At 39.4% G+C, this 15,209-nt stretch overlaps 2 protein-coding genes across 14 annotated transcripts in view; one reads left to right on the top strand and one right to left on the bottom strand.

The window, feature by feature from the left end:
- LOC108259252 (uncharacterized) overlaps positions 1-15,209 on the bottom strand; it is a 201,073-nt gene that overhangs the window by 59,118 nt on the left and 126,746 nt on the right. For 5 of the 6 annotated variants that reach the window (XM_053676759.1, XM_053676761.1, XM_053676757.1 and 2 more), the window contains 2 exons: positions 14,750-14,875; positions 13,963-14,057 (listed from right to left, as the gene is read on the bottom strand). In XM_053676759.1, the coding sequence (XP_053532734.1) occupies positions 13,963-14,057; positions 14,750-14,875 (221 nt within the window). Of the gene's footprint in view, positions 1-10,000; positions 11,053-13,962; positions 14,058-14,749; positions 14,876-15,209 lie in introns of those variants that run through there. The other variant, XM_053676760.1, reaches the window with a different exon arrangement.
- LOC108259612 (CD276 antigen homolog) overlaps positions 1-15,209 on the top strand; it is a 95,260-nt gene that overhangs the window by 35,125 nt on the left and 44,926 nt on the right. The window contains exons 3-6 of one of the 8 annotated variants that reach the window (XR_008393661.1): positions 1,535-1,839; positions 3,316-3,465; positions 4,017-4,132; positions 8,015-9,925. The exons of 3 other annotated variants lie outside the window; for them this stretch is intronic. The gene's annotated coding sequence lies outside the window, so the exon portion shown is untranslated. Of the gene's footprint in view, positions 1-1,534; positions 1,840-2,056; positions 2,160-3,315; positions 3,466-4,016; positions 4,133-4,726; positions 5,781-8,014; positions 9,926-13,457; positions 13,477-15,209 lie in introns of those variants that run through there. 4 more of the 8 variants (XR_008393662.1, XR_008393663.1, XR_008393660.1 and 1 more) reach the window with 4 other exon arrangements.

Genomic DNA, 15,209 nt, shown 5'->3' with positions numbered 1-15,209 from the left:
TCTTTGAGCCCTGCTTGAATAGCCTATAACTGACTGCTGAAAGAATGTAACACTCTGTAGCCTACAACTAAAAGTGCATTGACAAGAGTGCAAAAAATGGTTATATTGGGGATATAGACCTTTTGCGTCCTTGTACACCTCGAAGTATTATAGTATAGTTAGATATGTTGTTAATGTTATGGTCCTTGATGGATTTAGTTAGTTTAAACTATAGATTAGTTCATTTAGTCCCCTTTGTTTTTTCCACTCCCAGTCCATAGTACTAGGTCATGTTTCTTGTTTTGTGTTTTGACCCTGTTTTCTGTGACCGCGACTCTGATTCCTGCTTTGCCCCGTTTATGCCTGTTTGCCGATCGCCTGACCCTTTGCCTGTCTTGACTACGTTTTTTGGATCACGATTTGGATTTGTCTGCCTGCCCTTAAATACGTCGTTACCTGCACCTGCTTCCGTACTCTACTCCCTTACGTCTCGCAACGTGGCAGAATACTCCGTGAGGTGTACAGGGGCGCGAGCGGTATATATCCTGAATATAATCAGTGCTAAGCGCTGGCAGCTGAAAACAATAAATCCACACCCCCGAACAACAACCAATGACAAAACAGGGATGTGACAGAACAGAAACAAAACAAACGCAAGTGTCCACAGTAAACAATGTCTGGGTCGTCAACATCCAAAGAGCATGTGCTCGCTGAGCACTCGTGCACGTAGCTCGTGCATGCGCGCACCCCCTCATCTCTCCGCGTCTCACTCTGGTTGCTAGGCTATTTGGTCGTGTCATGAAACCCGTCATTGTTCGGTCAGATTTATTCTGCCTTTTCACTTAATAATTTCGGTTGCCGAACATTCGGTGCATCCCTAGTTTTAACCTACATGTTTATTCACATTAGCAATAAACAGATGATTCATTTTCCGTGTATGTGTGCGATTTCAGTCACATTTAAGTTGTACTTTCCTCAATTCCATGTAAATTAGTTATGATGCGGTAATAAATAAAAAATCCAGGCGATTGGTTTGAAAGAATCTTACACCAGTCCTATGGTGTGACGTCTCTTTAGTTTCTCCATCACAGCTTTAACCTGCTGTTAGCTCCCATTTACAGTTTAACACAAAGAAAAACTTAATAACCGTGGTTTCGTTCGATCCTGTGGTATACAATCTCTTATTAAATGTTTGTAGAGATCATTAGTGCAGATTTGTATACTTTGCTATTCTGTGAATGAAACTAGTGTGCACATAAATTAAATGACCAATGATCACACTCTTTAGTGTGTTATGTAACGCTTCTTGTAAAAAAAAAATAAAAAAAAATTAATAAATAAATAATCCTGGACAGGCCACGCCTACAAGCACAACAGGATCATTAATCATTGAAGATCGTTACACGCACACACTATAGGCAAACTACAAGTGACAAGTAAACAGAGTGAATGTATATTGAATATGAATGATTATATAGTGTTGATGTATCCTGATGAACACATTTGTATTTATATTATTGAGATTTTTTCTTTTTTTTTTTTCTTTTTCTTTCAGTGTCGGTGCAGAGTGTCCCTGTTGAATGTTTTATAGGAGAATCAGTGATCTTACCGTGTTCATTTGGAGAGAAGCTGCAGACTGTGCATTGGCGAGACAGATACTGCTGGGTGGTGTGTGACATCAGTGGCGGCAAAGCAGATTTCGATGATCAGCATCCAGAGTTACAATTTTTCCATCAGAAATGGAAAAGGGGAATTTCTCCATCATGCTGAGCAACTTGAAGGAATCTGATGCAGGAACATATATCTGCATCACCCCAAACATCAATCCACCAACCGTGACGCTAGAACTAACTGTGAAAGGTGTGTATGGCTGATTTTCTAAAATCAAGTTTGAAGCTCTACCTTAAGCAGGAAGTTTCCGTCACATGTCGTTTTGTTTATCCCGATCCAGTCGTTATATTCACAATGATCTGATGAAATCCTGAAGAGGAGTCCATTTAAATCACTTACATCACTGTTAATAGACGTATATACATTTATAATTGAGATTTTAAGGTTGTGCTTCTTTAATCATCAGGAAGTAAGTTTCTCTCATCATCTCACTGAAAACTCGACAGCAGTCTGAACCTCCTGGCAGAGGCAACCAGGAGAGATTTTGACTGAAATCTGAAATACTCTGGTACATAGCAGAATTCTTGATGCCTCCTTTTTTTTTTTTTTTTTTTTTTTTTTTTGTTAATTTAAATTGTGAAAATTACTACAACATGTCGATGTTATTTGTCATTTGATAGTGCATCACCTTTAATAATTGGCACTCTTTAAAAGAGGATCAAATGCTGAAAGTTTGTACACCCTCTCAAACACTTGGAGAGTTCTGGAGTACAGCAGCAAGAACATGGGCTTGTGAATATTTTGCTTTTAATGTTGTTTTGAAGTAGGTTAGATCTTCCGTTTTGATGGATGGTAGGACCACCTATATCATCTGTAAGAAGAGTTTAAATGAATAATAATAGTAATAAAAAGGCTAGGTGAGAAAGGCCCAAGGGTCGTATAGCCTACAAGCAATGACCTTTTTATTTGGTTAAAAAAAATCCAGAAAAAGTTATCTTGGCTAAAGTATAAGGGCAGACGCCAGTGGATATTTGTGTATTCATGAAGTAGCAGCCGGTTATCATCATCGAGTTCTAAGGAGCCGCTGACTCGGAGCCCATTTGAACGATGGCAGAATCAATTCCCATTCCCAATTCCCGTCTCAAGCCACCAATGGAAAAAGCTCCTCAAGGAAAGACCATGACCCTATACTCGGACATATACAAAAAAAAAAGAGGTCAGTGGCATCTTATTTTCTACAGAAGACCCATTACCCAGCAGTAATCAGAAAGGGCGTCAGTAATGGATGGAAACTGCAGGTCTAAGAAGAGGAAGATTCAGAATTCATGATAACAATCGACCTATATACAACAGAACAGGTTTCTTTTTTATACAGGGAAATCTAAAACAGTTTGAACAGAACTTTCTGCTAGTTAAAGAGGAAGCTAAGCTAAACAAAAGCCTTAAGACACCCAGCAGAGACTGCAGTGAAGAGATCTCCATTCGACACGGCGCCTTCGCCAACGTGAAGGAGGAGTTCACGTAGATGGAACTGGTGCAGCTGAGAGGCGGTGCATGGTGGGGTAGCACAGCAGACTGATCAAAACAGGATGGAAGAGGATTACAGGAAAGAAAAATAGGGATGCTAATGAAAGAAATGAAGGAACTGAAACTCTTACACTCGCATTCACTCTCACTCTCTCTCTCTCTCTCTCTCTCTCTCCCTCTCTCTCCCTCTCTCTCTAGCTGATGAGACACAAGCACTTGGCTAAGGACCAGGCTCCTGACCTGTTCTCTCTGGAGCTGGCTGGTATGGAGGAGCTCGCCCGGCGCCACGGCACGGACTCCGCCCAGTTCCAGGACGCCCGAGAGATTCTGGTAGCAGCGCTGCAGAAGGTGAAAAACCACACCGCACGTTTTCAGCTTTCAGATCCTGGTGCATGTGGTTAAACGGGGGCAGCTCTTCCTAAACCTGCACGTGTACGCCGACATGTTTGCCACAAACACCTTTTTAGAAAGTGTCAAAAAGGGAAAAAATATATATATATATATATATATATATATATATATATATATATATATATATATATATATATATATATATATATATATAAATAAATAAATATATATATAAATATAATATTAGGTCCCAAACTGACTTTGACTTACATGGAGGCTCTGAACTTTACCATCGCACAAATCACATATGTATATAAATATGTAAATAAATGTACATTTGTACACAGCTGTAGTGGACACATTTTAAATGAGAGTAGTAAATACAAGCATCGGATTAAATCAGGACACTCGTAGAGATTTGTACCTAACGGATGTATGATTGTGGAATTTAATAATAATTACGACTAGGAGATACTTAATACTAGTAGAGACAGGTCATCTCGTTATACTTCGTTAAACCATTCCTTCATCTCCGTCGTGTCTTCCAGTTCGCCGATGACGTCTTCGGCGTTTCAGCAACGCGGTGGTGGAGGTGGTGATGGTGAAGACGTTCGAGACGCCACTGACCAGGAAGTCGCGCTCCATCCTGGAGGCTAAGCAGATTGTGAGTTGTTTTATTTTATTGGATGTGTTTATTTAAATGTTATAAATATTCTGCATTACAGAAGTTCAGTGCGTTTGCATGACACTTTACACAGGGTTACGACGTTATGACCAGCTATTAGGGAGGAGACGTGTTTATTTTTAGCTACGTTCATAGCTGTTGTTTTTAACAGGAAATGAAACCCTCAGTAGATCGTGTGCATAGATCAAATCATTATGAACGTGGTGCTGCCGTCTGAAACGGAGGAGAAGCTAGAAGAAATGGGAGTGATGGTTTTTATATTGCAGTGTATTGTTTATTATTATTATTATTATTATTATTATTATTATTATTATTATTATTAAGAAGAAGAAGAGTAATTAATCGCGCTTGTAATGAAAAATACCATTTAGTCAACATTTACTCTTTTTTTTTTTTTTTTGTTTGTTTTTTTTTGGGTTCTGCCTCTTGTTCTGTGCCTCAAAACCACAGGATGTCCCTCAAAGTCATGTTTTCTCTGCTATGAACTTCAACCACTATGACCTATTTACGTTTTGCTAAGATTCCGGATGCATGCAATTTTATTTATTTTTTTTTTTGATGCATGGTCCACAGAAGGTGGGGTTTCTAAGTTCCTCCGAGGACCAGCCCAAGAGACATGCGCACATTTAAAATGCTCTTCCTCGATGCACAAACACGTCTTGTTCCTGAAATAATTGCATAAACGTACAGTTATTTTGTGTAATGTCGAAACTACGATTACTACAATGATTTGCACGTTCTAAGAAAAAAGTGTCATTTTATGAGCTGTATTAGTGTACATGTATAAGTATACATAAATGTTTGCTTCTTAGTCTTTTAATCTCTAATGCTAAGTGTGTATTTGTATGAACCGGGAGCTTGTGGTTTAATGCACCAGATACGAAAACATCGAACTGAAGTAACTTCGCGCTGGTTGTCAAGTGGCAACGCAGTGCCAAGACAAACTGACGCCTGTATAAGTGTGACTAGCTAGACTTCAGAACTAGTGGAAGGAGGTGTTTCGCTTGTGTGGCCTTATAGGAGCCTTAAAAGACTGTTCTAGTGAGTCTGAAAGTTCATAAGACCGCTGCACACCACTATGGGAGGGCTTGTGTAACCATTCCGGAAGCCGTGTCTTGCCAAAGCGATGTTTGTGGTTTCGTCACACTAGGATATGTACACCGAGCGGTGTTCTATCACCGCTACATCAAACAGCGTGGCTCAATGACAAAACCCGACCCCAGGACTTCCCGTATCCTGTCCGAACCCGTCTCACTTCGTAACTCTTGGACGAGTTTCTCCGGAGCTTATCAGGCGGTGACTTGATTCTCACACGTGTTAGAACACTGCTCGTAATTCAGGGAAAATAAGCAGGAGACACAGATGTAATGGTGGCGCGGGGATCTAAAGGTTACTTAAGGGTCGCCTGCATGCCCAAATCACAGCCGAGGGTGCCAATACTTTTAATGTTCACTGAAAAGTAAAGGTGTTTGAGTGGAAACGGTCACAAACGCACACAAGCGGTTGTGCATGTTTTTGTGTCTGAATCTCATATCTTTGTGTGCGAGGGCACTAGGTCACTAGGAGGGGCGTTCATGTGCAGTCATGTGAAAAAATAAATACACCCCATGGAAATTGTTGGCTCTTTTATTTATTTATTTTTTGACATATTTGGACGAGCAAACATTTGATCCTCTTTGAAACAGTGGCTGCTAATAAAGTTTAGGTACTTGAACAAAAACACAAGGAAAATTCGCTTCAATCATTTATTCAACAGAAATATCAATAAATGTGATATTCTTCTGTGAAAAAGTAAGTACACCCTTGGCCTCAGAGGCTAGTATTGTCCCCTTTAGCAGAAATGATGCGTTTTGCATAATTGTCCACCAGGCTTGATGGAATTTCTGACCACTCTTTCATGCAATATTCTTTCAGTTGCAAGATGTTTGAGGGTTTTCTTGCATGTTCTGCCCATTTCAAACTCCCCGACTAACCCCCCCCCCCCCCCCCCCCCCCCCCCCCCCCAATTTCAACAGGATTCAAATCCGAGCTTTAACTAGGCCATTCCATAACCCTCTATTTCTTATTTCTGAGCCATTCCTTGGTGGATTTGCTCGTGTATTTAGGATCATTATCCTGTTGAAAGGTCCACTTTTAGTTAAACTTCAACTTTTGGACAGATGACCTCACATTATCTTCAAACACTCATTGATATGATTCAGAATTCAGTCCCTGAGGTGGTGAAGCAATGCCAAATCATAACATTTTCACCACAGTTGGTATGAGGTGCTTCTCCTGAAAAGCTGTCTTTGGTCTGTGCCAAACAAGTCTATCTTTGCTTCATCTGTCCAGAGCACATTATTCCAAAAGGCCTGGTCTTTGCCTATATGCTCATCGGCAAACTGTAGTCTTGCGAAGGCTTCTTCCTGGCACGCCTCCCATGCAGGTCAAATTTGTGCACTCTCTTTGTGATTGTAGAAGCATGCACTTCGACAGCAACAGTTGCAAGACTTGCTAGCAGATCCTGTGATGAAATCTTGGGGTTCTTGGAGACTTCTTTTTTTCATCAGACAGTCTGCGTGTGGGCTGAGTTAGCTGCGTGTGGGCTGACTAATCAGCGGTCGTTTGAAATCTGCGACATTTGTAGATGTATTTAAATCTCTTGCCAGACTTCTAGCCATCCACAACCTTTTTTCTGAAGGCCTTACAGAACTCTTTAGATCTTGGCATGATGACACCAGACACTAGATATGAGAGGGGTATAAATAAAACCGGTTCCACCTGCACTTCCTCAGCAGGTTCTATTCACTGACTCACAATCTTCAACACCTGATTCTAACTTTATGGATTTGAAGGTGTGATAAATGCAGGGGTGTACTTACTTTTTCCATGTGACTGATCCTCTTTGAAACAGTAAAATAGTACAATAAAGATGATACACTATCAAATGACACACAAAACTGATATTTTGTGTAATTTTCACATTTAAAATTAAAATAACTTGATCAAATGTTTGCATATCCAAAACAACAGTTTCCATGGGGTGTACTTTTTTTTTTGTATGATCTACAGATACACTTAATTATTTAATGAGCAGTTATCTTTTAATAATTTTAAATGATTATCAGACAGAAAAACGTATACACGTTTAAAAAGTTCCTCCGACCGCTAATCAAGACATCTGTGACTGTTCTATTCGACCAATCGACGGTTCGTGCTGTTCTGTAGCTCCGCCCACATGTCCCCACTCTGCTTGCACCGTACTTCGCCAAGAAGTCACATCGCATTGCAGAGCTGAGCGGACAAAGGTTCAGGCAAGCTTCACAGAGCGTGGAAACTTTTAAGCATGCCCACAAATAGGAAGTGGCTAGTTTGCTGTAAATAAGAACCGTATGGGTCAGAGCACACGAACCCACAGCGAGCAGTTCTCCCTCTCTCTCACACACTCACACACACACACACACACAAGCGCAGTTGTGTTTTTCTTTAAACATTAACGTGTAAAACCCACACCAAAGCTGGTCTCAGTTCTGTGTTTATAGTAAGACGCAAAAGCTCGCGTGCACTCGGAGACCTGTTCGCTGCAGGGTGTGTAGATTTACAGTCGAGACCACGTCGATGCATGCACACGTTTTTCTAACACGTGGTCAGTGCAGTAGCAGGAGACTCTGCTTCGCGTCTTCACTTCTGTTTCGAAACACGCGCTCGGTTCTGGGCGTCCAGTCCGAGGTAGAGGTCTAACACCAATTTTGTTATTTTAATAAGCTCCACCCAGCATTTAGATGGCTGCTTGTAAATAAATGCGCCCTTTTGATTGACAGTAAAAGTGTTCTATGTTTGTAACCTCACCCCAAACGGTTTTTGATCTATTTTTGTTTCCAGAGTAACCCGGGAAGCCCCTACAACCTGGCCTACAAGTACTACTTTGAATACGCCGTCGTGTTCAACATCGTGCTGTGGCTCATGATCGTGTTGGCTCTCGCCGTCATCGTCATCTCGTACAACCTGTGGAACATGGACCCGGGCTACGACAGCATCATCTACAGGATGACCAGTCAGAAGATCCGCATGGACTAACTGTGCATTCCATCGCAGTGTTGTTGTGTTGTGTATTGTGTGTGTGTGTGTGTGTGTGTGTGTGTGTGTGTATATATACACACAGGTTTCTCACTTCCATTCATCCCATACGTCAAGTGTTTGTGTGTGTATATAGCTCTAAAACGTCAGTTTGTGAATATTTATTGATGCCTGCTATTTTGTTGAAAATCTAAATGAATACATATATAATATACACACAGCGGATGAATGAATTCGAATGAAATCGCGCTCAAGTGTGGTGTGGTGTGGTGTTCCTGATCTAGCTACATGTTGAATCAGCTGTATTTATTATTGTTTTGTTTTTTATTCCTGATACACTGGACTGTAATATCTGATACTGATGTAATGTGGGTGGGATGATGCACAAAAATTGCATGCAGTAAAACTTCACCTAGGTGTGATGTTAAAACTAGGAGATTGTTGGCATGGTTTTATTTGGAAAAGTCAGAGACAGTTGGTTAAAAAAATGTTAGAAATATAATTGTTTGATCTGACATGCAGCGATTGAAGGGCAAAATGGTAGATGTGATATTTTTAACTTGGCTTAACCTCAGCTCTCCATCACCCAGTACGTTCAGCTGAAACTTCTTGTCCTCTGACCATAACGTGAACTTTAGCCGAATTGTTTTACCGACAAGTGTAGAGGTGCAAAGTTCATTTGTTACCAAATAAAGTCTTCTGATATGGTCACATGTGCTATTTATTGTGAAACAGGAACATTGACAGTTTTCCAGTAGCGTAAAAACCCCCATCACTATTTTACACACGTCTGCTGCTGCACAGACGGCAGAACTAACAATTTACCCTTTGTGTGTTAGCAAAACACGAGAATTCTCAGACACTGCTTCACTAATATGAGGCCAGAGCAGTGTGTTCTTACAGACTCAAATCTGGACCAAACTACAGTAGTGTCACAGCTGATGCACACACACACTGTGGTTAAATCACATGACTATTCCTCATGGACATGAGGCAGTGGTGTGCTGTTTGTGGCTCGTTATGTGTTCACCATGAATCTGATTCAAATAACTGAATAATAATAATAATAAAAAAAACAGATTCGGTAAATGATTATAGATTAATGTAGAGATTGTATTCAGACTTTTGTTAAAAAAGGACTCGTGCTTTAGCCGCAAATCACACATAGCAAAGCTCTTCCTGCCACTTCCTCTAAGGACAACGTGGCTTCGTGTCATAATCTAACCCAGAGCTAAAGGTGCAAAACCACAGAGAAGAAGAAAAAAAGTCTGAATAAAAGTCGAGCACCTTGCACGAGCCGAGTGCGCTTTTTTTTTCTTAGCAGCGGGGACGGACAGTCTGTATCACACACTTTTGGAGTTTGAGAGAAAAATCATTGTTTCCCATTCATTAAGCTGTTTAAGTATACTTAAAATTTAGAATCTCACTAAATACATCAATCTTTTAAAATGCTAACAACTGATCCGAACTGGAAAACTTTGGGAGGCTGGGCTTGGGAAGCATATAATAAAAACAAACAAACAAAAAAAGGTCATTTGTGTAATCAATTAACCAATTAATAACTGACTCCGCCTCTTTTCTTGTGTGGAATGATACCAAACTGTGGGGGGAGAACAATGACATTCCAAGTTGTCTTCCAGGATGGCCGCTCATATACACGTACCGAGTATCAGTACTGGATCCGAACTCGAGTAAAAGTGGAATTGAGTAAATCCAGTGAGTATTTTTGTAAAGTGTTATTTTTAAAGGATGTTTGGTTTGTGATCAATAAGGAGAAGAGAGCAGGTGAGATAAAGATATTTTATAAGACTTTATTTCATTGCACAGTCGTTTAAATGTGACACTGTAATCTAATGCTGCGTTTGACTGAAGGTCCTAACTTGTCATTTCTGATCTCTGACTAGGAAAAAAAATGAACGTAAGCGCTCCCTCGACTCAGAATTCCTGCTCATCGACTCGTCTCCTCGACCCCGAGTTCAGCAAGTAAGGGCAAATCAATATAGCTGCTTCAGCATCAGTAAACAATTTCTTACCTTTACCTGAGTATATTACTGTATTTACAAGTATTTGCTTTAGATCAATCAACATACAGACATATGTGCTTGTTAAAATATATATACATTGCCTTTATAGGTGAATATACATCGCTCATTGCAGTTAGCTGGCATGGAGGCGTCCATGGTTTTCCCCCACGTTGTAGCTTGAATGCACAGAGGTCGAAAATGATGCAACTTCCAACTTCCTACACTAACGAGGTCAGTCTAAATGCAGCATAACTGAAACACTGTCAGAGCATTATGGGAAAATATCTTGTCCTGCGAGAGATAGACGACAATGCCTCCCCCTCCCTTTTGTAAAATGTTTCTCAAAATGGCTGACACTCTAGTCGGAACACTAACTAAATATTATCAGGGTTTGAAGCATGACTCATTTCACTCCAATGACTCACTTAAGTGATTTGAATCTTCCAAATCATCTCATTAAGTGACTCTTAACAATGTGAGTTTTTTGATTAGCAACTCGAACAGCATCTACAAAAGCACTTCTATAAATTTAGGCCTTAAATAAAATAAAATAAAAATAAAAAAGATTTGTTCATGCTTGTGAATCAGTTCATCTGGTTTTTACAAACGACTCATTTGCGAATTGTCCATACACGGAAACTGCAGAAATGGGCCTTCTTTATGAATATGATGAAACGTCACGTGTGGTCCAAGGTGTTGCGTGGGGTCACTCCGGGTCACAGATTTACAAGAGCGTACGTGCTGTCGAGGTTAGCCGTCCTGACGGGTCCGTTAGCCGTCCTGACGGGTCCGTTTAACGCTGAACTGCACCTCGGTGTACTGAAAGAATGATGCGATGTGACAGGATTAATAAAAGCAACTTTAACATGTTAATGCATATGTTCAAGACACGACACGGTGGTGGAAAAAAATATTAAATGCAGTGCATTAATGTGTGAAACTGAAGTATGATAAAGTTCACACACCTATGGACGTGTCTGCAACAAACCATGTTTTTTCACACTGCAGTGTAAGAGCAGAGCCGTCCTGGTGTGTGAACTGTTTGTATTGTACATATAACCACAGCGCTGTATGTACACCACAGCACAGGAATTATAAAGTGTACAAATCAATTGGATTTTTAAAAGTACTTTTAAAATGTACTAGTAACAGGATTATTTCCAAATATTTATTTACGCCTCCTTACTTTCAGTTCACGTTAATCTATTTAAGTTTTCAGCCTGTAAACAGTTTTTTGTTTTATTGAGCACATTATAAAGAAGATTAATTACTAGTTAGGTATATAGTCGTCTTCACAGCCTTCGTTTTTGTCTATGTTCTAAAGCGTAAACTGAAAACTGTAAAAGGTTTATTTATCTTTATTTCATTATCAACGCATTTTCTTTGTATATGAACATAAAGATATATTTGCATTTCGAATATTTGCAATGCATCGGGGCGTTTTAACATGTCTACGAACATGTATTTTAACATGTTTTCCAGCTCGTGTAACTGTCTCACACACATTAACACGTCTTGGTCTGTGTAGCACGATGCAGCTTTCACACGTGGGACTTTCCGTCTTCGCTGCAGCAGGCACCGTACCCACATCTACAACGACTCGATCATCTAATTCATCTCAATGATTACAGTAAACAACACTGATGGAAACAGAGTCCACAGTAGACACTACCACACCCAGGGATCTTCCTGATTGCAGGACAGTTTATTTTACTTCTAAATATAATCAATTCTTCCCTAAGCAGTGGCTATGTACCTAAATCACTTAAATTAGCAGTTATTAAACCCTTGATTAAAAAACCTGATCTTGACCCGTCTCAATTGTCCAGCTAAAGACCAATATCAAATCTCCCCTTCATCTCTAAGATTTTAGAAAAGGTTGTAGCAAAGCAGTTATGCTCGTACTTAGATAGGAATAACATTTCATGAAATGTATCAGTCAGGATTTAGACCTCATCATAGCACAGAGACAGCGTTAGTTAAAGTAGTAAATGACCTACTACTGACTTACGATCAGGGTTGTGTCTCGCTGCTTGTGTTACTCGACCTTAGTGCAGCTTTTGATACTATAGATCACACTATTCTCCTTGATAGATTAGAAAATGTTGTTGGTATTAAGGGAACAGTCCTCTCCTGGCTCAGGTCTTATCTGACCGATCGTTATCAGTTCGTAGATGTAAATGGTGAATTCTCCATGCGTACTGAGGTTACTTTTGGAGTTCCACAGGGTTCTGTTTTAGGCCCACTGCTCTTTACTTTATATATGCTACCCCTAGGTCAAATTATTCGTAAACATGGAATTAGCTTCCACTGTTATGCTGATGATACACAGTTGTATGTTTCAGCGAAGCCAGAGGACAGACAGAAGCTTAGTAAAGTTGAGGATTGTGTAAAGGACATTAGACATTGGATGTTAATTAACTTCCTTCTGCTTAATTCTGATAAAACAGAAATACTTTTATTAGGCCCACGTTTAGCTAGAAGTATTCTTTCTGATCACATGGTTACTCTGGATGGTCTTTCTGTTTCATCATGTACAGCAGTTAAAGACCTTGGAGTGATTATTGACTCCAGCCTATCATTTGATGCTCATGTAGATAATATTACTAGGATAGCCTTCTTTCATCTCAGAAATATTTCTAAAATAAGAAACATATTGTCACTACATGATGCGGAAATACTAGTTCATGCATTCGTCACCTCTAGATTAGATTACTGTAATGCCATACTGTCTGGATGTTCCAGTAGGGATATAAATAAGCTCCAATTAGTCCAGAATGCAGCTGCTAGAGTCCTAACTAGAACTAGAAGATACGACCATATCACACCGATATTATCAATACTGCATTGGCTCCCAGTAAAATCTCGCATTAATTATAAAATACTTTTATTAACCTATAAAGCACTAAATGGTCTCGCGCCACAATATCTAAGCGACCTTTTGGTTTTATATGATCCGCCACGCCTACTTGGATCAAAAGATGCAGGCTATTTGACGGTACCTCGAATAGTGAAGGCTACAGCAGGGGGAAGAGCTTTCTCTTATAGGGCCCCACAGTTATGGAACAGTCTTCCTATTAGTGTTCGGGACTCAGACACAGTCTCAGTGTTTAAGTCTAAGCTTAAAACGTATTTGTTTACTCAAGCCTACCCTGACTAGATTCTGTTCTACTTTCTCCCTCTCTCCTTTCGCCGAGCCCCACATGAATTTATGGAGATACTAGAGATCCAGATCCTTTCTGCCTCTGGATGGAGCTCACATTTTCTTTAATTCCAGACTGCTGGGACTACGGCTGCTCTTAACACCATACAGACTTCATATAAATCCATAATGAACTTTTTCACAATATCTGTTGTTACCCAGATGAGGATGGGTTCCCTTCTGAGTCGGGTTCCTCTCAAGGTTTCTTCCTCTTAAAACATCTTAGGGAGTTTTTCCTCTCCACCGTCGCCACTCAATGGCTTGCTCAGTTGGGATAAATTCACACCTTTAATATCTGTATACCGTGTTGATATTTCTGTAAAGCTGCTTTGAGACAATGTCTATTGTAAAAAGCGCTATACAAATAAAATTGAATTGAATTGAATTTTATCATTTAATTTAATTAATCAGGTCAATATGACCTGAGAGTAAGCGCATGAAGTTTTAAATTGGAAAATCATTTAACGTATTGTTAAAAAAACAATGAAACAAAAACAAAAGGCCAAAAGAAAGAGCAGTTAGCCTACCACAGGGCTGGTACTGTCCTGACGCGGCTGTAAACCAGGATCTGAGGGTTGTGCTTGAGTTTTTGGACGTCTTCTGCAGTGACGAACTGTAAAAACTAAAACATAAAGATACAGAATTAACCCAGAGATATTCAGTACTTCATTAGCCGGCCTTTATTATATACATGAATGAGGCCTGTGTGTCAATACCTATTCATAATAAATGATGTGAATTATAACACTGATTAAGCAGTAATGCCTATCTTGTTCTAGTAATGGTAATGTTTTCTCCTGCATAAAGGCCTCTAATTATGATGAAATTAGATGAACTTTTGTAGTAAACCTGTAGCAAATAACTTGCGGTCAATCGGCAAGGTTAGCTTCAGGTAGTTTAGACTTCAAGACCTATTTAACAGGCCAAAACAACTAGATTTCATTTGAACTGCATCGTACACTAATGTGATCAGATATTATCAGGTAGAGTTTCTGCGTACACTAGGTTTATTCTGCACGGTAAATACGTTATAACTAAATAAATATCATTTAAAAAGGTCACTTTGGCATTAGTAGACTGTATATCTTAATATCTGGTGCAGAATCGTTGTATGTAAACCTTTTAGTAATCTCATTGCAGGTCAATAGACAACGCTAAGACTATTACAGAGGTCAAAATAACATTTGTATTTTCAGTTGCGCAGGAGTATATTCTCAGTTATTGCCATGTCACGAGAATTCACATAATAATATAAAATAATTTATAATATTTTATTATTATAATTATTTTAATTCATAATAAAATAAAACCCACCTGTAACTACAATGACCAGAACACAGTTGAATGTTACTGATATGATGAGAATCGGCAAGTGGCTGTTTTCTTTGGCTGTACTGCGTGTCTGATTCTGACACTGCTCAGTTTTACACGTCTGATTCTCTGGAAACAATTTGAAAAAGAACAAATAGTTTGGACGTTAAACAAACTACTCGGTTTATCCACAACATGGTTTGTCTAGTATGTTTTATATCAGACACGGTTGAAGGTCTAGATCAAAGGTTCTCACTTTTTACGCAGTCAGGTACCACTTTAGATGTTAAAGCAAAATTCATGGACATCCTCAATACAGATTTAATTCATTTTAGGTTATTAATTAAATGTGTGCATAATATTTATTCTATTTCTTGGCACTGTACAGATTTGTACTATTCAACTTTCCACATATTAGATTTAAGGTAATAACCAAACAGGCTAATAAGACAATAATCAATAT

This window comes from Ictalurus punctatus, chromosome 27, assembly GCF_001660625.3.
Source record: "Ictalurus punctatus breed USDA103 chromosome 27, Coco_2.0, whole genome shotgun sequence".
NCBI lineage: Eukaryota > Metazoa > Chordata > Actinopteri > Siluriformes > Ictaluridae > Ictalurus > Ictalurus punctatus.
This window is presented reverse-complemented; position numbering and strand designations above follow the sequence as displayed.